At 35.0% G+C, this 23,537-nt stretch overlaps 1 protein-coding gene across 3 annotated transcripts in view; it reads right to left on the reverse strand.

Annotated features, from left to right (window-relative positions):
* Positions 1–23,537, reverse strand: part of PTPN4 (protein tyrosine phosphatase non-receptor type 4) — a 208,224-nt gene that overhangs the window by 74,441 nt on the left and 110,246 nt on the right. For all 3 annotated transcript variants that reach the window (XM_041739473.1, XM_041739474.1, XM_041739475.1), the window contains 2 exons: positions 19,745–19,832; positions 5,111–5,199 (listed from right to left, as the gene is read on the reverse strand). In XM_041739473.1, coding sequence (XP_041595407.1) covers positions 5,111–5,199; positions 19,745–19,832 — 177 coding nt within the window. The remainder of the gene's footprint in view (positions 1–5,110; positions 5,200–19,744; positions 19,833–23,537) is intronic.

Below are 23,537 nucleotides of genomic sequence, written 5' to 3' on the forward strand. Positions count from 1 at the left end.
AGGACACTTGATGAAGAAAGGATGGTCTCTTTAATAAATGGTGTTGGGAAAAACTAGATAGCCACATGCAGAAAAATAAAATAGGACCTCTATCATACACCATTCACAAAAATTAACTTAAAATAGATCATAGGCTTACACATAAGGCCTGATTCCATAAAACTCCAGAAAAAAAAACATAGAGAAGTTTAATATTGGTCTAGGCAATGATTTTTTAGGATATGACACCAAAAGCACAAAAACAAAAGAAAAAACACAAAACCTTGTGCATTACAAACAAAATTAACAAAACGAAAAGGCAACTTACAGAATCGGAGAAGATATCTGCAAACCATGTACTACATACTGGGTTAATATCCAGATTATAAAGAACTCATACAACTCAATAACAAAGAAACAAACCTATTAAAAAATGGACAGAGGACTTGAATAGACATTTTTTTCCAAAGAAGACATACAAAGGGCCAACAGATACACAAAAAGATGCTCAACATCACTAATCCTCAATGAGATGCAAATCAAAACCACAATATCCCTTTATACCAGTCAGAATGGCTAAAATCCAAAGACAAGAAATAAATGCTGTTGACAATGTGGAGAAAAGGGAACCCTTGTGCACTGTTGGTGGTAATGTAAACTGGTGCTGCCACTGTGGAAAACAGTATGGAGGTTCCTCAAAAAATTAGAAACAGAAACATCATATGATCCAATAATTCCTCTAGTGGGGATTTATTCAAAGAAAACAGAAACACCAATTCAAAAAGATATGTGTAACCCTGGCCACAGCTTGTCATTGTTATTTGCTGCATTTTTTTTTTTTTCATGAAATTCATCAACCACTACCCTCTCCCACTCCATCCCCCTGCCCTAGTCTGCCAACTTTCAGTGTTAAACTTATGCTGTTGCTCTTCAAGAAGGCGCACCTTGAGGTATATCCACAGTAATCCTGAGTAATCCTGGTACCAATCATCCCATTCCTTCAAAAAGGATACCCAGCATAAAACACCCCTAACTAACAACACATTGCTCTATTGTTTTCAGTTATGCTCTGGGGGCATGAATCCTTTAAAAACCAAACCAATCAAATTATGCTTTCTTCAAAGGAAGATGTGAGAGAAGTGTTTGAGGCTACTATTTCCTCTAATAGTCTTTAGGTTTCCTGAAAGACTCCTTCTTAAAAATAGTCTGAGCCTTGCAGTTATTTAAGTTGTAATTTCCTGTTGTTATACAGGAGCCCTGTTGATGTGGCAGTAGGGTGAGGGGTTGGGAAGGAATTGTTCTTTAACCTATAGTCAGGATTCAGTGGTTAGTTGTCTCTACTTGGCTATGATCTGCAGTGCTTTTCAGCTCACTCTCTCACAAAGGGTACAGAGTAGCCTGGAAATGGTATTTTCTTCTCCCACTTTGGTTATGCTCTGGTAAAATCCATATTGGTTAAGTACATGTAAATCAGATTTTCTTGAGGGCAGATCTTTGTTAAGGAGAAGAGAAAGCTCTGAGCATATCTCAAAATGGTTACTTCTCTGCTTACCCTACCCTGCTCACCAGAGCATGAGTAGATTTTTCTCCAATCTTCCACCTGGTAACCTGGTGGGATGCCTGGTGGTAGTAAAACTAATGAAAGTGTGGGGACTTTTGTAAGGCTGGGGCCTTCAGAAGTTTTCATCTCCCAAGCCAGTCTTTGCTCAGTCTCTAGCAATTAGTCAATTACCTTTAAGTATTCCTGCCAGTTTGTTAGTATGTACTGCCATGAGTAGTTAAGATCAGAAGAAACTCTTAGGTTCCATGATGATGTAGATACAGTAGCTCTACCAATTTTAAATCCCAGTTTAATTCTTGAAGACAAAATTTAAAATAAACACTATATACTTTCCAATCAACATCATAAACGTTCACATCCTTTTTCTTTTTTTTGAACCTAACTTCTATGACAAAGACTTGGAAGTGTGAGTTTTATTTCTCAACAATAAACTAGTTCTAAGCATATTTACCAGTAAACTAATATGCCAACTCCTTACTTAGCATACAGAGTATATTGGATCTGTCACAATCTGAATCTAATTTCTCTTCTATGCAAAATATTCCGAAATTCTTGTGCCCTTGCTTCTATCTTCAGTAAAGACAACGAAGGAGAAACCAAACAAACAGCTCATCATTTCTTCAACTTGCCATATCCTTTCTTACTATTAGGTCTCTGCAAATGCTTGCTATCTCTACTTGAATTCCCTAAATCCACACATACCTCTTCCATACTTCCTTTTCACTGACAAAATTTCCCTTCATCCTTAAAAAACCATCTCAAATATCATGGAGGCATTCAAATTTTCCCTAGAGAGAGTGTATCCTTTGTGTTTCCAAAACAATTTCTCAAAAATTCTTCTAGAATCCTTATAATAATAAAAAGGGAGTATGTATACAATATAGGGTTTTGAAAATACAGAAAAATTTAGATTATCACTTATTTTAATCCACATCATCAGAAAAGAATTTTTCAGATTTTGACATTTATAGAAAATATGAAATACAAAGTAAAATATTTTTTAAAAATTGTCTTTAGTAAAAATCAGAAATATATTAATTTCAAAGATGTGCATTTACCATTTCACTGTTATAAAAATGAGTGATAATTATCTTCTATGAAGATTTTAATCACATATTTGTTATTAATTTTATTTGTGTGTTCGCTAATAGGCAGGGGCTGTGTCTTAAACTGTTATATCCTCTTCCAAACATACCAGGTTTGAATTACATGGCAAGTATTTAAAAAGATGTGAGATGAAACACTAAATGATACTTAGTTTTCTTTTATGAGCATTACAGAGGTGTTACCATACACAATGAAATATACCAGCTTTAATGAACACTTCAAAGCATTTTTTTTTTTTTTTTTTTTTTACTTCAAAGCATTTTGACAAATGTGTTGTTATGTAACTAGCTGCCAACAAAATGAACATAGAACATTTGATCACCTCAAAATGTTCCCTTGGTGTCCCTCTGCAATCAATTGCCTCCTCTCATTTTCAGCTCCTGGCAACCACTGGTCTACTATCTCTGTAATTTGAGTTTTCTAGAATTTCATACCAACAGAAACAAAGAGTATGTGGTCTTTGTGTCCGGCTTCTTATACCTAGCATAAAGTTTTGAGGGCAAGTTCATCCAAATGGTTTAGTGTATTAATAGTTCATTTCTTTTTGTGCTGAAGAGTATTCCTCTAAGGAGATATACCATAATTTGCTTATCCTTTCACCAACTGATATTTGTAGGTCTGTTTTGAGCTGCTATAAATAATGTAGCTATGAATGTCACTGTAAAAATCCTTATACGAACTTAGGTTTTCATTTTGCTTGCGTAAATATTCAGGAACAGAAATGCTGGATTACATCAAGGTTTAACTTTAAAGAAACTGTCAAACTGTTTTCCAAAGTTGGTATACTAGTTTGCATTCCCACCAGGAATGTGTGAGATTTCAGGTGCTCTGCTTCTTATCATCATTTGGTGTGGTCTTATTTTTTAAATTTTTTTTAATTTTTAAAATTTATTTTATTATTTTAGAAGACTTTATTTATTTATTCATGGGGGAGACAGAGAGAGAGAGGCAGAGACATAGGCAGAGGGAGAAGCAGGCTTCCTCGATCCCAATCCCGGCACCATGATCCCAATCAGGATCATGCTCCGGGCTGAAGGCAGGCACCAAACCACTGAGCCACCCAGGTGTCCCTGTCATTTCTTTTTTAATTGGAGCTAGTGTGTGGGTGAGTAGTACTTCATTGTGGTTTAGCTTGCGTTTCACTGATGACTGAACATCTTTTCATGTGCTCATTTGCCATCTGGATTATGTCCTTTGGTGGAAATGTGTATTCAAATATTTTGCCTATTCTTTTTAATCAGATTGTCTTCTTATTACTAAGCTATGAAAGTTCTTATATTCTTGATAGGTCTTTTTTCAAATATATATTTTACAAAAGACTGTATCTTGTTTTTTCATCTTTAGAGTGTCTTTTGAAGGGCAAAAGTATTTAATTTTCATGACGGTCATTTCAGTTTTTGAATTTTCTAATTCATGTGGTTTTGTGACCTACCTAGAAATTTATCTTTATTTTTTAAACAAAGTTGTGGCAATTTTCTAAAATAGTTGCTTCTTCTGTCACTTATCCGATTTCTACTAAACTGTTACTAAAATGACTAATGACAAAACTCTATTAAAAAAAAAATCAGATAGTGAAAAACCAGGACCAAAAGTTTTAAACGGAGATACACAGAATAACAGATTACTACAATGTATTTCTTTTGTATTTGTTTCTTTTGCTAAAGAAAACCAGTCCATTTACTTTAAAAATCCAGAGCTACTCATATAATATGTAACACATATTACTAAGTTGAGTTTTATGATTTTCAATTTATCCCCTAAAGGAAAGTGGCAGATGCTACTTTTCCTTCTTCCTCATTCTGGGATACAGAAGTAATGGCAGATGAGTCATTCTGGACAAGGACAACACACTAAGGAAAGTAGAAGAGCAAAACTAAAGAAAGATGAGTTTTAAACACCTGGAGCCACCATAATTTTCCTAGAACCAATTGAAACCACTGTAATAGTGGATCCTAGATGCAGCAACCATGCCTATGTTCTAACTAATAAACTAACACCCCACCGAACGCACTTAGATAAAATACTGATTTAAAGCAATCAACAGGGTGCAAGACACAATAAACATGTTAGTATTAGATACAATTCTATAGTATAAATTCAGAGATTCTGAAAGAGAAACATTCATTAAGTAGTATTGTCTATGAATACTGTTCTGATGGATTAAAGCACATTTTAAAGTAAAATAATTAAATTATTTTGGTATTCTCTAGTTGATTTCAAGTGGGTTTAGTTGTATGACAACATTAATATAGTTTTACAACCACTTTTTAAAACTTTTTTATTTATTTAAGTAATCTCTATACCCCATGTGGAGCATGAACTCACGACCCCAACTGAGATCAAGAGCACCACACTCCTCTGATTGGGCAAGCACGTACTTGGTCAACAATCACTTTCTTTAGTATGAATCATTATACATGGTAATATAATGGTAAAAGCAAAAGTATTGATGGAAGTTCTTACCATGGAAAGGTATTCATTCGTACCCTGTTCTTATAAATCAGAATTCCTCCTGACATCACTCCAATCATAATTTCATTGTTACTTTGATCCTTCAAAAAAAGAAAATGACAAGTCTAAAATACTGGGCTTTTCTTGTTAAATATATTCTTTAAAAATAGGATAAGGTTTTAAAAATACAATGTAAAATTTTCAAAGGCAGAATATAATTGCACAATATTTACAAACCCATATGGTTATTGTCACCTCATAAAAATAAAGAACATACTTCACAACAAACTTCAACGTGGCATTATTAAAATCCATTAATCCAAAGTAAAAATTATCTCAGGATTCTCCACAGTTCATAACTGGAACTGAGAATTTGAGACAAGGAATCAAAAGTCTTCTCATTTTGTAGAATGACGAGTTAGTATCCCTTCTTCTATTTCTAAAACTATTCTGACTCAACCACTGTGTAAGTATAGTGTCAGAATTACAAAAGTGGATAAAACATGGAGGAGTTCAGAGTTTGGTAAAGTGTAACCTATAATAAAACAAGATTTCCAATATAATAATAAGTCATATAACTAATATAATACAACAAAAATATCATGGTAGTACAAGGTGGCTAACAAGTGTTGAAAAGTTTGAAAGATTCTAGAGAAGAAAATTTGAATTATGCTTTGAGGAAACTGAGAGTTTTCATGCTAACTGATCCACTTTGAATAGCCAACTGGCACTACTGACAAAATGAGTAGAATTAAATTCTTTTCTCATATGCTAATCAACCTTGAAATAGTTTTGCTACTTGACTTGAAACACTGTACAGGCAAGCTAATAGAGCAATAATGCTTTTACTCCCTATATCCATATGCTCAGAAGACAGAACTAATTGATGAAATTATAATTAGGATTTTGTAACTGTCCCTAAAAAACTGTCCCTAAAAAAAAGACCTCTTTAAAATGCATCTTCAATAATTTCTAATAAAATAAAATCTTACTAAATTAACTTGTTCCACAGGATAATACATAACAAACGGCCAAGGTAACACAATATCCACCGTTATTGTACACTATTATGAGTCTTAAAGTTTGACCAAAATGGTTTACTTAGCATATGTTCCTATTGCTTTTTTTTTTTTTTTTAGATTTTATTCATTCATGAGAGACACACACAGAGAGAGGCAGAGACACAGGCAGAGGGAGAAGCAGGCTCCATGCAGGGAGCCCGATGTGGGACTGGATCCTGGGACTCCAGGATCACACCTTGCGCTGAAGGGAGCCGCTAAACCGCTGAGCCACCAGGGAATCCCCACCTATTGCTCATTCTGCTCCCAATATCATAAAACACTGGAGAAGATACATGAAAACAATCCATAACATTAGAGGTATATAATCAATGGACTAGATATTTTAAAGAATTTGTAAAAACAAACATAAAGAGGCTACAGATTTTTTTTTTACACTCATATTTAAGAAAAAAATTATAGAAGACCACAGTGTAAACTAGACACAGAAGTGTTAGAACATAAGTGGCAAGGTATACGGCCTTTGTTTTTTCCACTGTTGGACTCTCAGGTATAGAAAGGTGCCCTGTATAGTTAACATGTGAAGAACAATCAGGTTTGAACTGTGTGGATCCACTTATATGCACACTTTTTTCAATAAATATATTTGAAAAATTTTTGGAGATTTGCAGCAAATTTAAAAAACTTGCAGACAAATCACATAGCCAAGAAATATAAAAAAAATTAAGTTAGGTATGTCATGACTGTATAAAATATATGTAGATACTAGTCTATTTTATCATTTGTTACCATAAAATACATACAAATCAACTATAAAAAGTTAAGATATACTAAACTTCTAAACTTCTGCAAGCTTACATACTACACATGGCACCATTATGGCTGAGAGAAATGTAAAAAAATGTAAAGATACAACATGAAATCGTACCTGCATAACATTTACTGTAGTACATACTGTATTACTGTAATAATTTCATAGTTACCTCCTGTTGCTCTTGTGGTGAGCAGGAGTGTTCCAAGTATCTGCTTAAAACAGTGTGACACTTACCGGTTCATGAGCAATTTGGTTTCTCCAATAAATTACATATAGTAATAACAGTGATCTCTCACAGTTGCTTATTTTTCAACGTGTTTAGTGTAATACTGTAAACCTCCAATAATATCACTGGACTCAAACAAAGTGCTTTTTAGTGATGCTGGAAGTGTTCCCAAGAAGGAAAGAAAATCATGACATTACAAGAATAACCTGAACTGCTTGATATATATCCTAGAGTGAGGTCTGCAGCTGTGATTGCCTGCTGTTTCAAGAGAAATGTATCCAGCAAGAGGACCATTGTGAAAAATGAACAGGAAATTTGTGACGCTATTGCTGCAATTACACCAGCATGCACAAAAAACCCTGGTACTTTGTGTGAAATACTATACCTTTTCATCTCATATTGAAAATGCAGCTTTTATGTGGGTACTAGATTGCTATAGGAAAGGTATACCTATACCTACAGATTCTGGTATGATTGAGAATATGTAGTCATTATACGACAACTTAAAACAAAAGGAAGGTGTAGGCTCTAAAGCTGATGAATTTAATGCTAGCAAAGGATGGTTTGATAATTTTATTAAAAAGTTTGGCATAAAAAAATGACAAGATAACAGGAAAAGCAGCTTCTGCCGAACAAGAAGCTGGAACCATGTTCCCAGATGCCATTGAGAAAGTCACTGAGAAAAAAGGTTATCTATCTGAACAAGTTTTGAATGTAGATTAAAGTGGTGTATTCAGGAAGAAAAAATGCTAGAAAGGACATTTATTAGTAAGGCAAAGAAGCACGGCTGTGGATTTAAAGCAGGAAAAGACAGGCTAACACTGTTTCGTGCAAATGCAGTTGAGTTCATGATCAGGACTGACCATATCTATAAAGCTGCTAACTTGCCACCTTTGAAGGGAAAAGATGAATACCATCTGCCAGTCTTCTGGTTATACAACAAGAAGGCCTGTACCACGAGAACCCTTTTTCTGGACTGGTTCTATCAATGCTTTGTCCCTGAGGTCGGAAAGTAATTTGCCTGTAAGGGACTGCCTTCTGAAGTTCTTTTGATATTGAACAATGTCCCTGGCCATTCCGAACCCCATAAGTTCAACAGCAAAAGATGTCAAAGTATTCTACTTGCCCTCAAAAACATCTCTATTTCAGCTGCTAGAACTTGTAAGCTCATTACACATGGTCTCTACGTAAAAGACTGTCTATGCTATGGGAAAGAACCCTGATAGAACATCATACAAATGTGGAAGGCTCACACTATTGAGGATGCCACTGTTATTTATTTGTTTGTTTATTTACTTATTTTTTGCCACTGTTATTTAAAAAAAGGCTGTGAAAGCCATCAAGCTTTCCTGAAACAATATATTCCTGCTGGAGAAAACCATATCCAGATGTGTGTGACTTTACAGAATTTAAAACAAAGCCAGTCAAGAAAATAATGAAAGAGATTATAGATATGGTAAAAAGATGGAGAGAAAGGATTCATGATATGGACCTATCAAGAAATTCAAGAGCTAACAGACACCACACCAAAAGATTAACAGAGGATGACCTGATAGAGGTGAATGCTTCCAAACCAGTGCCAGACGATGAGGAAGTAGAAGAAGAAAAGGTGCAGCAAATGAACTGACATTTGACAGTCTGGCAGAAGAGTTCTGATTATTTAAGACTGCTTTTGACTTCTTTCACAACATAGACCCTTCTATGATATGAGCACTAAAACTAAAGCAGACAGTGGAAGAACAATTGGTATGATATAGAAACCTGTTTAGCAAAATGAAAAAAGCAGAAGAGTCAGTTAGATATAACAATACATTTCCATAAAGTTACAGCAAGTGTCCCCGCCTCTCCTGCTTCTCCTTCCATTTCCTCTACTTCTTACACTTTTACTATTTCTGAGACAATAAGAACCCCTTCTCTTCCTCCTCAGCCTACTCATTGTGAAGATGACAAGGATGAAGACCTTATGACAATCCACGTCCACTTAATGAATAATAATCATCATGCCAAAAAAAAAAAAATCATCATGCCATTCAGTTAATAAACGTATATGTTGTACCTGTGCATGGGTATCTTTGTACAGAAAACTAACTGTCTGGCAAGAGCTCAATGAGACATTTCTTTATCATCATCATCAGCAATGTCAAAGTATTTGCGTGTGCAAGACTTGTATGGAAGTGAATAGCCAAGCTATCCTTATATAGGAATAAAGTCAGTAGTATTTAATATAAAATTAATAATGTGTTAGTTTTCTTCAGATTTTTTTTAAAGATATATCTATTTTAAAATTAGAGTGAGCACACACAGGGAAGGGGGAGGAAATGGAGAGAATCTCAAACTGACTTCCCACTGAACACACAAGCCAACGTGGGGCTCGATCCCACAACCCTGGGATCATGACTTGAGACAAAAAATCAAGAGTTGACTGCTTAATCAATTGAGCCAACGAGGTGTCCCAGTTTTCCTAATGTTTTATAACTTTGCTTTCTAAGAATTACATTATCATACAGTATGCCTCGTTCTCTCATAATTGGAGAGACTGCAGGCACATCAACCTGTCATCACAGGTAAGGAGGTTTTTTTTTTTTTAATTAACAATTTGCAATATTGCATTAGGACAACTGCAACTGTATGCCATAAAGATTTTATAATGATTCATTCATTAGTACACAGGCTACGCTACCATAAAGCATTCATATTGCTACTTAATTATCCATGTATGAATCATTAAATCTATAAATAAGAATTTATTTTTCACACTAACTTTTCAATTTTGATGTCTCGTGTTAGTAATACACTTAATGTCTACAGTGTTTCATATCATATAAAACAATACTGATGTAGGTATAGACACAACATTCATCTTATAAACAGATGGTATACACTTATCAATACAGTACTGTATTTTTTCTTGATGGCTTTTAGTAACATTTTTTGTTTACTATAAGAATACAGTATACTGTATCTTTTAGTATACTATATTGTTTACTTTATTATAATACAGTATATAATACATATAAAAAATGTTACATATTTTAAAGTATTTAAATAAAGATACATACAAAATGTGTGTTAATCAACAATGTTATCAGTAAAGCTTTGGGTCAGCAGTTGGCTATTAGCAATTAAGTTTTTGGGGTATCAGACATTATATGAAGATTTCTGACTACACTGAGGGGGATTAAGGGGTTGGCGACCCTACACTCTGCGTTGTCCAAGTCAACTATATTCATATGTTAAATGAATGGATCTCTATCATCTGTAGGAAGATGTCTTAGCCGTTTAGCTTGGCACTGAAGGCCTTTATATAGTATTTCATCCGATTTTATCTCCCCCGTCTAACTAAAAATTTTCCCATCAGACCAGTTCCATGATGTTTTGTGTACCCATAATTACATGTTTCGTTAATGCAGTTATCATGACTTCTTGGTGTCTGATGAATCAAACCAAAGTCTAGATGGAGTGCAACTTATCTGTGAAAATTTCATTTGCTCACATCTACAAGTTTCTTACCTGGATATTTATTGGTCTCTCTTTTTTTTTTTAATTTTTTTATTTATTTCTGATAGTCACACAGAGAGAGAGAGAGAGAGAGAGAGAGAGAGAGAGGCAGAGACATAGGCAGAGGGAGAAGCAGGCTCCATGAACCAGGAGCCCGACGTGGGACTTGATCCCGGGTCTCCAGGATCGTGCACTGGGCCAAAGGCAGGGGCTAAACTGCTGCGCCACCCAGGGATCCCTATTTATTGGTCTCTTAAACCACTCATCTGAAATGCTTAATTACTGTCAGCTATGTGACAACAGCTAGAATCATGTATACATAGTGACTGCCTATGGTAAACTACCTGTGGCAAAGTACTAGTCAAATTTGTTTAAATTTCTAATGTGTCAGGTATAATACTTCTGCAGACTATAGTGATCACATGGTTGGTGTCAGAATGCTATAAAGGTTTCTCAATGCTAACTCTCAATTTTGTACTTAGACCAGTAATAAATAATTTGTGGATCATTCTCAGTTTGTGGTCATACTTTGAGCATCAATGAACCATATCATTTCACAGAGCCTGGTTCTCAAATAAGTGGTTCTCAATTGATTAAATGGTAATATCCTTATATTTACTTAGTTATAATACTAGAGAATATGTTTCATATAATCCCTGATTATAAATACCTGTAATGAGTTTTAAATATATAGTTACCTATGAAATCTAGGTCAAAAAATGATTAAAAGGAAGAGTTTATAATATGCAGTGCTATACGATTTGACAGTGTAAATTTACAACACCTACTAAAGTCAGGAGGGAAAATTTTAACTGTTTCAGTAATAATTGATATGGTGACACTACAATTATAGTTTAAAGTGTAATGTGTGATAAAAACATAATTAATAGGGATCCCTGGGTGGCGCAGCGGTTTAGCGCCTGCCTTTGGCCCAGGGCGCGATCCTGGAGACCCGGGATCGAATCCCACGTCGGGCTCCCGGTGCATGGAGCCTGCTTATCCCTCTGCCTGTGTCTCTGCTTCTCTCTCTCTCACTGTGTGCCTATCATAAATAAATAAAATTAAAAAAAAAAAAAAAAAAAAAAAAAAAACATAATTAATAATAGACTAGTCTAATTCTGGAATCCCTTGAGTCTTCTAAGAATTAAAATATTCGGGATCCTTGGGTGGCGCAGTGGTTTAGCGCCTGCCTTTGGCCCAGGGCGCGATCCTGGAGACCTGGGATCAAATCCCACGTCGGGCTCCCGGTGCATGGAGCCTGCTTCTCCCTCTGCCTATGTCTCTGCCTCTCTCTCTCTCTCTCTGTGACTATAATAAATAAATAAAAATTAAAAAAAAAATTCTGTATATCTCAATGCAGATAGGTAGAAACAAAGATTCTAACTCTGTACATTTAAAAAACACAGAAATAATTAACAAACCAGTAGGAATGAGCAATCTTAACACTCTGAGATTTTGAAATATCATTTTGCATTAAAAGAAACAAGGGCTTCTTAAAGAAATAGCTAATTCCTGGTCTATGGGAGTAAAAAGACAAGATGAGCCTGAAACATCTTAAAATACTAGACAGCATAGATGCAGACTACAAAGGTCATGTCAAAAGGATGAAAGGATCAAAACAAGAGACTAAGTGGCCAAAATGGATGATCTGAGCTTCGGGGGGGGGGGGGGGGTAATATACTGAAATCTGTCAAAAATGTTTAATCCATGAATTAATAATGACATTGTTTAAAAATGGTATTTGTATACCTTCTTAGGATGGCAGGGAACCAATTCATTACCCTGAAAACTGGGTAAATAAGAAAGGAAAGGATCAAACAACACTTTTCCTTTTTTAAAAAATTTTATTTATTTATTTGAGAGACAGACAGAATGAGCCAGGAGTCCAACATGGGGTTCGATCCCAGGACCCTTGGATCATGACCTGAGCCAAAGGCAGCAGACTCTTAATCTACTGAGCCACCCATGCACCTTGGAATCAAACAACACTTTCCTTGGGCTTTTTGTATATGAGCTATGCTACTGGGTAATTAAAAAGTAAAAGAAGGGAAGGGACTCCCTTTAAGGTTATCCCAGTGAATAAATAAAAACAAAAACAGAATTAAGATATTTCCATTTTGAAAAAAAAATTTCCATTTTGCAACTTCCAGTGAATTAATGGATCAAAAGCTACTAAAAAAAAAAAAAAAAAAAAAAAAAAGAAGAAGTGAAAACCGGACATTATGTGCTTCCTGATAAAATAAAACAAAAAAGGATAAATCCTGACTCTGAATATGCCTCCTGATCACGTTGCCAGTCTATAAGAAATATAAAACGCAGCACAACATACTGAATTACATCATGAGCATGTGATAAGTAAAGTCCAAACCATGAGAAATTAAAAATGAAAAGGTCAAGTTCTTTAAAAAGAAATTTTTAAGAAAAGAAGGATTAACAGATTTAAAGCTATCTAGTTAAAACAAACAAAAAGCAAGACCAAGTTGTAGTATCTAGGAAGGCACAGTTGGGTGATAAGACCATCAAAATAATACAGTGTAGGAAGGGGCTGTTATTGAGACAGAGCACAAAGAATGTTACTGGAATGACTTGCTTGACCTGGCAGTAGATGCAGATGTTCACTAAAATACAGTACATACTTGTATCTCTGCTTGATTTTAAAATAAGTTAAAAAATAGCAATGTAAAAGGATGAGATTTAGGATGAATATGAATAGATGTTCTACTATTTTCCACACATACCTCAAACTTGAACTGTTCATTTCATGTTCCCCTGTAGTGGCCTTCCCTCCTTTCTTTTGGAGGGTAGTCTCCAAAAGTAGTCTCCTCTAAACTAAATAGCTAGGACTACTTAATATTCTATCCTGTCTATTGTCTAAGAATAAACTAACTCAGTCCCACTAAAATTTTATGGTTTTGTGGATGGGAATTCCCAACATTAATTTTAAGTGGTGTGAAATAATTCCCTTATTTATAATAAATTAACTCAAAACAACATTGAAATAATAAGAAGTCAATAACCATCCCTCACCTTCTCTGCCTCATTCCTCAGAGGTAGCCACTATTAATACTTTGAGATGTATAATCTTCTGTATCTTTGTATTCATAAAAATATATAAATATTATACATAACTATACAATTTTTTAATCAACAAAAACGAGGAAACATTATTCTGTAATTTTTCTTTTGTACTTAGCATTTTTTTTTAAAGATTTTATTTATTCATGAGAGACATGCACAGAGGGGGGGGGGGCAGAGACACAGGCAGAGGGAGAAGCAGGCTCCATGCAGGGAGCCTGATGGGGATTTGATCCCGGAACTCCAGGGTCATGCCCTGGGCTGAAGGCAGGAACTCAATCGCTGAGCCACCCAGGCATCCCTGTACTTAGCATTTTGCAGATATCTTTTCATATCAATATACGCATACCTCTAACATCAATTTTAATTGTTGCATAGTATTCCAAAATATGGATTTGTCATAATTTCTTAATGATTTCTGTTCATTTAGAGTGATTTTATATATTTTTTAAAGATTTTATTTCTTTGAGAGAGAGAGAGAGAACGTGCACATGAGTGGGAGGAGGTGCAGAGGGAGAGGGACAAGTAAACACGGGGCTTGAGCCCAGGACCCCGGGATCAGGCTGACCTGAGCCAAAGGCAGACACTTAATTGACTGAGCCACGTAGGCGCCCTGAGTGTTTCTAATTTTTTAATATTACAAACAATACTGTAATAAAAATCCTTGACTATATTATTTAAAACACCTAAATAAATATTCTAAAGGATGGAATCTGAGAAATGGAAGTGATCAAAGATTATATTCACATTAATATTTGCATTCCGAAAGGGTAAGATAAAGTTCTACTTCAATTCAGAATGTCCACTTTCCATCTCTGATCAATAATGGATATTTTTAATTCTTTGAATTTTTGCAAATCTAATGAAATTGGTTTCTCAGTGTTAGTTTCATGGTTATATTTTAATTACAGGTCTAAAAGAATCCTTGGAATAAATATGAAATATGAATATAAAATATTATGAATAAAACAAAATAATATTAAATTTTTCTGTAATATAGGTTGAAATTATTTTCTATTAACATTTTAGTTTTATGTTTTCCCCCATATAAAATTGATTTAAAATGTTTATGTTTGTATATTTTCATTGTGGATAGGCATAATATACATTCATGAATTCAAAAAATGTTTCTATGTGCCATACATAGGCTTAACAGTGTATGTAAATTCAAATTACTCAGTGAAAATGAACACAAGTAGTTATCTACTGATGGTTTCATAAAGACACCTAATAGAAAACACACACGCACACACACAAGCTATGTCTAGACATGCTGGGATGCGTGAAAGCACATAGCAGAATTATGAAAAGTCATTGGGTGATATGAATACTGTAAAAGTGACACAGAGGAAGTCACATATATATAGCTCCACTTGGATAGGAGAGATTCTTTTCTCCATTTCAAGGGATTTTATATATATACATAAATAAATATAGTTATAAATAAATAAATATATATACCTATATATATTTATATATTTATAATAAATAAATATACATATAATTTTATTATTTTAAAATTTTATTTAAGAGAGAGAGAGTGCATGCATGAAGGGCAGAGTGAGATGGAGAGAGAATCCCAATCCAACTCCCCACTAAGCACAGAGCCCAAGGGGGCTTGACCCCAGGATCCTGAGATCATGACCTGAGCTGCAATCAAGAGTTGGATGCTCAACTGACTGAGCCATCCAGGTACCCCTCAAGGAATTATATTTTTAAATTATTTGATTATTCTAACCAATCTGTCAAAAAGTTTTCAAATACATGCCAATTAAAAACAAGGTTTTAGAAGTAGCTATAAACTGGTTCTTCAATACAGAAATAGCTATTATATAGCCAAATTACTTAACATCTGTTTGTCTCACTTTCCTCATCTGTAAAGTGGAGATAATAATACGATTACCTCACTGGGATGTTATAAGGATTAAATGAAATTAATAGACATAAAGCCCTAAGAAGGTGTTGGGCCTTTAGTAAATGCTATTTAGGTTCTATTATTATTACCTGTGTCCGATACAGCAAAATCTCTCAAAATTACTATCCTCACAGTCTTTCTTAAATACTCTGTAATCAGCCTTTGGCTATCATAATATCCCAAAGCTGTTCTTACAAGGTCATTGATGACTTACACATTCCTAATCTAGTTCTCATCTGACACAGCTGATCACTCCTGACTCACTTGGCTTCAAAGACACAAATGTAGGGATCCCTGGGTGGCGCAGCGGTTTGGCGCCTGCCTTTGGCCCAGGGCGCGATCCTGGAGACCCGGGATCGAATCCCACGTCGGGCTCCCGGTGCATGGAGCCTGCTTCTCCCTCTGCCTGTGTCTCTGCCTCTCTCTCTCTCTCTCTCTGTATGACTATCATAAATAAATAATAATTAAAAAAAAATTAAAAAAAAAAAAGACACAAATGTATCTGAAAGAAAGAAAGGTTTTCTTTCTGTCTAAAGGGCTGCTTCTTCTGGTCTCCTCTCCTGGTTCTTCCTCATCTCTCTAACCTCTCATCTCCAAAGTGTTCCAGCTCTGTGGAACTTTCTCTTCAATATGCACTAAATTTCCCCTCAGTGCTCTCATTTTATGGCTTTAAATATTAGCTGTGAGCAGACAATTCCCAGATGCCTATCTTCAGTTCATACCTCCCTTCAGAATTCCAATATTGTACACTGAACTCCCCACTCTCCTTTTGTGGATCTGTAAAAGTCTCCTAAAGTTTAACTTGCCCTGGGCAGCCCGGGACTGGGTCCCATGTCAGGCTCCCTGCATGGAGCCCGCTTCTCCCTCTTCCTGTGGCTCTGCCTCTCTCTGTGTGTGTCTCTCATGAATAAATAAATTAAATCTTAAAAAAAAAATTTTTTTTTAACTTGCCCTAAGACTAAAATTTCTGACCTATCTTCCCACACCCACTTCTCTATGGTCTTTCCCAACATCTTGAGTATTACTCCAGCTTTCTAGTTGCTCAGTCCAAAAACTTTGGAATCATTCCTGAATCCTTTTTCTTTCACATCCTACAGCCAATACATCAATAAATGCTGTCATTTCCATATTCAAAATATATACAAAATCTGATTACTTCTTACCACCCAACGGCTAGCTACAGCCACCATTCTTTCTCATCTTGATCATGGTAACAGTCTGTTAGCTGGGCTCTTCACTTGAAATGGCAGCTACTGTGATCTTTTCAAAATGTAAATCACACTGTGTCTATTACTTCTTCAAACTAATGACCTGGCTTAGAATTAAAAACCTAGTCTACCTTAACCTCATGAATACTCTCCTCTTCTGGCTTACACTGTACCAGCCATACTGGTCTCTCTACTGTTCTTTGAACTGCTAAGCAACCTATTTCATAGCCTTTCATTGATGTTTCCTTTCCCCTGGGTATCTACATATTATCTTCTGTTTTATCTTCTCAGTGAGGCCTTCCCTGATGCTCTACTTCTGGTTGTCTCAATCCCCTTTCTCAGATAATTTTTCTCCATAGCACCTATTACTACTTGATATATTACTCGTTTAGTTAACTAAAGAAAATTGAGTACATTGTATATATATTAAAATGTACAAATCTTAAGTGTATAACCCTAAATTTTACATATACACATCTTCAAAACTACCACAAATCAATATATGTATTTTCAAAATCCAGGAAAGCTCCCTCATGAGTCTCTCAGTTAATAAAATCTTTCCATGGATTACTACTATTCTGACTTCTATCAGTACAGACTATTATTTTTCCTGTTACTGAATTTTACTTCCATGGAACACCCCCATGTATTCTGATGACTAAATTATTTGTTTATAATCTGTCCTGCCTACAAGAATGCAAGCTTCATGACGACTTGGTTTTTTCATCTGGCTCACTGCTGTATCCCTGGTGTCTGTTAATGGGACTGGCAACATAGAAGGTGCTCAATAAATATTCAATGAATTAATGAATAATCAAAATATCATCATTAAGCTTTCCATTTCTTAAAACTGTGAGAGGCAAAATTTATTTTTCAGTAGAATTACCTTCATCATTATAAATAACTATGGAAATGAGACATTCACAATGAAGCCTTAAACTGAGGTAGACTATCAATCAGTGATTGATAGGAATGTTAGAATCTATCACTTTCTTTTGCTCTGTGGAAGACACTGTTAAAGAGAATAAAAGGGCAAGCCAAAGACTGGGAAAAAATATTTGCAAATCACATATCTATTATCTATCTATAATATATAAAGAGTTCTTAAAAAGAAAAACAAGAGCAAGAAAATAAATGAAATTAAATAATGGGCAAAACATTTGACAAATAGAGATTCATCAAAGAAGATATGATGCTCAACACATCATTAGTCATCAGAGAAAGGTAAAGTAAACCTGTGATGAGATAAAACATGACCTATTAGAAAAGCGTAAAAAGAAACAAAATAAAATGGACAGCATCACATGTCAAAAAGGATGTGAATGACTGGAACTTGCAAATATTGCTAGTAGGGAAACAAAGTGGTTCAGTCACTATGGAAAATAATGTGGGAGTTCCACATACAGCTAAATATACACATACCATATGACCAACCAATCTCACTCTGGGGTTTCTACGTTACAAAATGAGAACTTAAAACTACTCAAAAACCTGTAAATGAATTTTTTGCAGTAGTCTATTAAGAAAAAACAAAATCAAAACACAACTATCAGAAACAACCTAGATGTTCTCCAATGGGTGAATGGATAAACAAAAAAAAAAAAGGAATGAACTACTGAAACAGACAGTAAGTTGGATAAATGTGAAATGTATTATTGTAAAAAGTCAGTTTCAGAAGATTACATAATGTAGGATTCCATTTATGAGACATTTTGGAAAGCACAAAACTGACATAAGCTTTGTGAAATATAAGAACTAACACTACTCTCCTAGAAAAACATGGCCAGGTGAGACCCTCAACAATAAAAACACAATGTGGAATAGAGCTTTTTTGAGTGTATATATTAAAATAAAATCAAAATATCTATCTAGGGAAAACTTAACTCCCTTTCAGAATGCTATCCTTATGAGATTTGGCAGTTTGTCCCAAGAGAATATAAAACCTATCACTAACTCAACCAGTGATTACCTATATTCTATTTTTCACCAGTTATGAAGAAAAGCTGTATTCCGGGTACTTATGAAGGACTAAAACCTCTTGATAAAGAAACCATGAGAAAGAATCTAGGTAGAGTCACACAAATGAAGGATAGCACTTACAAATATGCCTACAGCACGGGAATAACGGTCTTCTGGAAGCACCAAAGTTTGACACAACGAAAAAGTTGTTACAGAGCACTGTACAGAAGAAGCCAATGACTGTAAATTCCATCTTAATAAAGGAATTTGTGGCAGGGGAGAAACACAACCAAAATATGTTAATATTCTTCATTCTGTGCCTTAAAAATTTATAATGATGTCACTAAACGATAAAAACAAGTAACACAAACCTCACTGAAGTGAAAACATCTTTTATAATAATGATCAATGCAAAAAACCCTACTTTTCCTGTATAGTTTTGATTCTCTCTTATGATCTAGAAAAAAATTATCATTAACATAGAACACTAGCTTGAAGAAAAATAACCAAAAAAAATTGACTTCAATCTTCTCCTCAGGTAATAAATCTTAAGTGATTGTGAAAATGTTTTTCTTTTTTTTTTTTTAAATAAATCTTTTTTTTTTTTTTTTTAAGATTTTATTTATTCTTGAGAGACAGAGAGACAGACACAGGCAGAGGGAAAAGCAGGCTCCATGCAGGAAGCCCGACGTGGGAATCGATACTGGGTCTCTAGGATCACGCCCTGGGCTGAAAGTGGCACTAAACCGCTGAGCCACCCGTGCTGCCCTGTGAAAATATTTATATTCAGAGTAAATTTTCAGTGCAACTATGTTGGCAGCGCTCCCTGGTTATTCCAGTTGCTGCTTACTCTTAACAGGCATTAAATAAAACTGTGATACTGAGTATATGGAGTCTAACTCAACAATATTAAATTAGTTCTATGCACTTACCCTTGCATAGTGGAATTCAACTCCATAGAGTTCTAAGGTACGTGCCGTGTTCAGGTAATTAAATTCTGCTTCTGCGGGAGATAAACCTCTGTAAAGACATTATGTTATACATTATACCAATTACAAATATGGCCAAATTAGAAAGAAAAAAAACCTGATTTATCTGGAAAATTGAGCATCCTAATTGAATCTTTTCTAATATACCATGCATGACTACTCCTCTTAGTTCCATACAGTAATATCTAACTTACCTGTAGGGTACATTTTCAGGAACAAAAATCATTACTTTGTAGAATATTTTATTTTCCAGAAATATAAGAATGCACCAGGGGATGTAGAGAAAAAGGAATCCTTCTGCACTGTTGGTGGGAATGCAAACTGGTGCAGCCGCTATGGAAAACAGTATGGAGGTTCCTCAAAAAATTAAAAATGCCATATCATCTAGTAATTCCACTACTGGGTATTCACCCGAAGAAAACGAAATCACGAACTCAAAAAAATATACGGACCCCTATGTTTATTACAGCCTTATTAATAATAGCCAAGATATGGAAACAAACCAGTGTCCTTTGACAGGTAATTTGGTAAGACGTGGTTTATTTATATACAATGGAGTATTACTCAGCTATAAAGAATGAGATCTTGCCGTTTGTGACAAAATGGATGGACCCTGAAGGTATTCTATGAAGTGAAGTAAGTTTGACTAAGAAGACAAACACCATATGATTTCACTTATATGCAGAATCCAAAAAACTGTATAAATAAAGAAACAGACCCACAAATACAGAGAACAAACTGATGGTAGTCAGAGGGGAGAGCTTTGGGAGGATGGGCAAAATGGGTGAAAGGGAGTGGGAGATACAGGCTTCCAGTTACAGAATGAGTTTAAGCACACGGAATCATAAGGTACAGCATACGGAATATAGTCAATGGTATTGTAATAGCATTGTATGGTAACATAATAGCTACATTTGTGAGTGTACCATAAGGAATAGACTTGTCAAATTACTGTGTTATACACCTGAAACTAATATAACTGTGTAGCAACTATATTAAAAAAAAAAAAAAGGACCAAGTTTTAAAATTCCCTACTTGTTCTTACAGCTAACAAAGTCATTTTACCCTCTGACTTAATTTCAAAATGTTTTTCAGAAGCTGGTCCAGATATGGTATCTGCATTTAAATCACACAGGTGCTTCTGAAACACACAAATTCTGAGACAATCTCCAAAGCAATGCCTCTCAGAACATGGTATACATACAGGTGTTGATTCATACCAAGTACAGAAACTGAGAGTCAGTCTTTTATATTTCATAGCACAATTATTGGCAGAATAATTTCATGTCTGTTGAAACTAATAAGGAGAAACAAGGACTTGTTATTTTTTATGTCTCTACTTCTCCATTCTACTCTCCTAGTAACTCAATTTTACTATATCTTTCAGAAGTTTCATTCCATGACAGAATGGGGGGAAATTGTGGTCTTTTATCACAGATAGTTGCAGAAGTATTACTATATACAATCTGATGTGGAAGGAATAAGAACCAAATTGTTATATTTAAGAACGTCCTGGTTATTCTTATGAACACAAGTTTGAGGACTACTACTCTAGCAAAGCCTTTAAAAACAAATCTACTCCTAGATTAGTTCTAAAACTATCTGATATCTGATATTATCTGACTATACCAGAGCAAAATCAGCAAATTAGAAAAGATAGCAACTTTCACTCACTAATGGTAACAGAAAAGGAAGCCAACAGCCTGTCAATGAAGCTCATAAAAATGGAATTCCTAGAAAAACCACATATACCTCAATTTTCTATAAAATTCAATTAAGTTAAATAAATCTCTACCTCCCTACCCATCCCCTATTCCTCAGTTAAACTGGATGATTCTATTTTTTCTTTGTTTAAAGATCTGAAGAATCTGCTTCTCCCTCTGCCTGTGTCTCTGCCTCTCTCTCTCTTTCTCTGTGTTGCTCATGAATAAATAAATAAAATCTTTAAAAAAAAAAAAATCTGAGGAATCATTTCTTTAAACCAAATACAGGGGCAGCCCGGGTGGCTCAGCGATTTAGCACCACATTCAGCCCAGGGCCTGATCCTGGAGACCCGGGATTGAGTCCCATGTCGGGCTCCCTGCATGGACCCTGCTTCTCCCTCTACCTGTGTCTCTGCCCACCCCTCTTTCTCCCTCTGTGTCTCTTATTAATAAATAAAACCTTTAAAAAAATAAAAATAAACCAAATACAAATACATAATCAGTACCTTATTAAACTTCTTCCTCACAGAAGAGAGTTTCCATTACTGGCAAATTTTTAAAAAATCTTATTTATCAAAAAAAATCTGATTTATCTTGAAACCCTTGATTCGGATATGCTATGTGTAAATGGCATTTATTGGGGGACCTGGGTGGCTCTGTGGCTGAGCGTATGCATTTGGCTCAAATCATGATCCTGGGTCCTCGGATCAAGTCCCACATCTGGCTCCCCTCAAGGAGCCTGCTTCTCCCTCTGGCTATATCTCTGCCATTCTCTTTCATGAATAAACAAATAAAATCTTCAAAAAAAAATTGCCATTTATTGTGAGACTGAATCAGCCCCCTCACTGGCATTGGGCCAGTCTATTGAAATTGTGATTTTATTAGTCTTATTTTAGATCAGAGGTCAGCAAGCTTTTATAAAGAGCAAGGCAATAATAAATACTTTAGGTCACAGAGTCTCTGCTACAACTACTCAGCTCTGCTGTTACATGAAAGCAGTCACAAACATGAAGACAAATAAGGGAATCTATGCTCCAGTAAGTGTTCATTTATGAACATCAAATTGGAATTTCTCAAGATTTCACCTGCCACAAAATGTTATTCTTCTTTTCGTATTTTTGTCAAATATTTTAAATGTACAGATCATTCTAAGTTCATGGGCCAGTACAAAAATTGGCAGTGAGCCAGCACGCCAACCTGTTTTAGATACATGGGCCATTACCAAATGAAAGTTAAGTTTTCTTAATATTAAGAGTTAATATTTCTTCGTACCATCTGTTGGGCATTGTTTTAAGTACTTTGTATATATAAACTCACTTAATCCTTACATTAACTCCAGAGGTAGATACTTTTATTACCCACAATTTATATATAATGAAACAGAGAAGCAGAAGTAGCAATCTGACCAAGATTATAAAACAGTTGTCTTAGCCAGAATTTCAGACCAGGCAGTCTGGATCTCTAGTTCAAATATTTTCTTAGCCAATCTGCAATACCATCTTAGTTCCTCCATGAGTAATTTTGAATTGCATGTTAAAGCAAAAGTAAACTTTTAACAAATAAATGGTATTATTTTCTATTCACAGCAATAAATCTCTTCTTAAAAAAAATTATGTAACAGAAAATGAAGACTCACAAAATAACAAAGTTGAATATTCTTATGAATGAAAAAAATGCTAGATTTTTAAAATTATTTTTTTAAGATTTTGTTTATGAATTCATGAGAAACACAGAAAGGCAAAGACATAGGCAGAGTGAGAAGCAGGTTCCCTATGGGGAGCCTAATGTGGAACTCGATCCCAGGACCCTGGGATCACGGCCTGAGCTGAATGAAGGCAGATGCTCAACCACAAGCCATCCAGGCATCCCTTAAAAGGATTTTTAAAAATTAATTTAATATTACAGAATGTTCCCTTTCTCCTCTTGACAAATTACCAAACAAATGTTTCCTTTCAGATAGCTAAAAACTAAGAAAGAATTGCTCAGTAGATTGATATGTAACAACTGATCTATGAGCATACTATTAATATTCT

This window comes from Vulpes lagopus, chromosome 24 (assembly GCF_018345385.1).
Source record: "Vulpes lagopus strain Blue_001 chromosome 24, ASM1834538v1, whole genome shotgun sequence".
Classification (NCBI taxonomy): Eukaryota; Metazoa; Chordata; class Mammalia; order Carnivora; family Canidae; genus Vulpes; species Vulpes lagopus.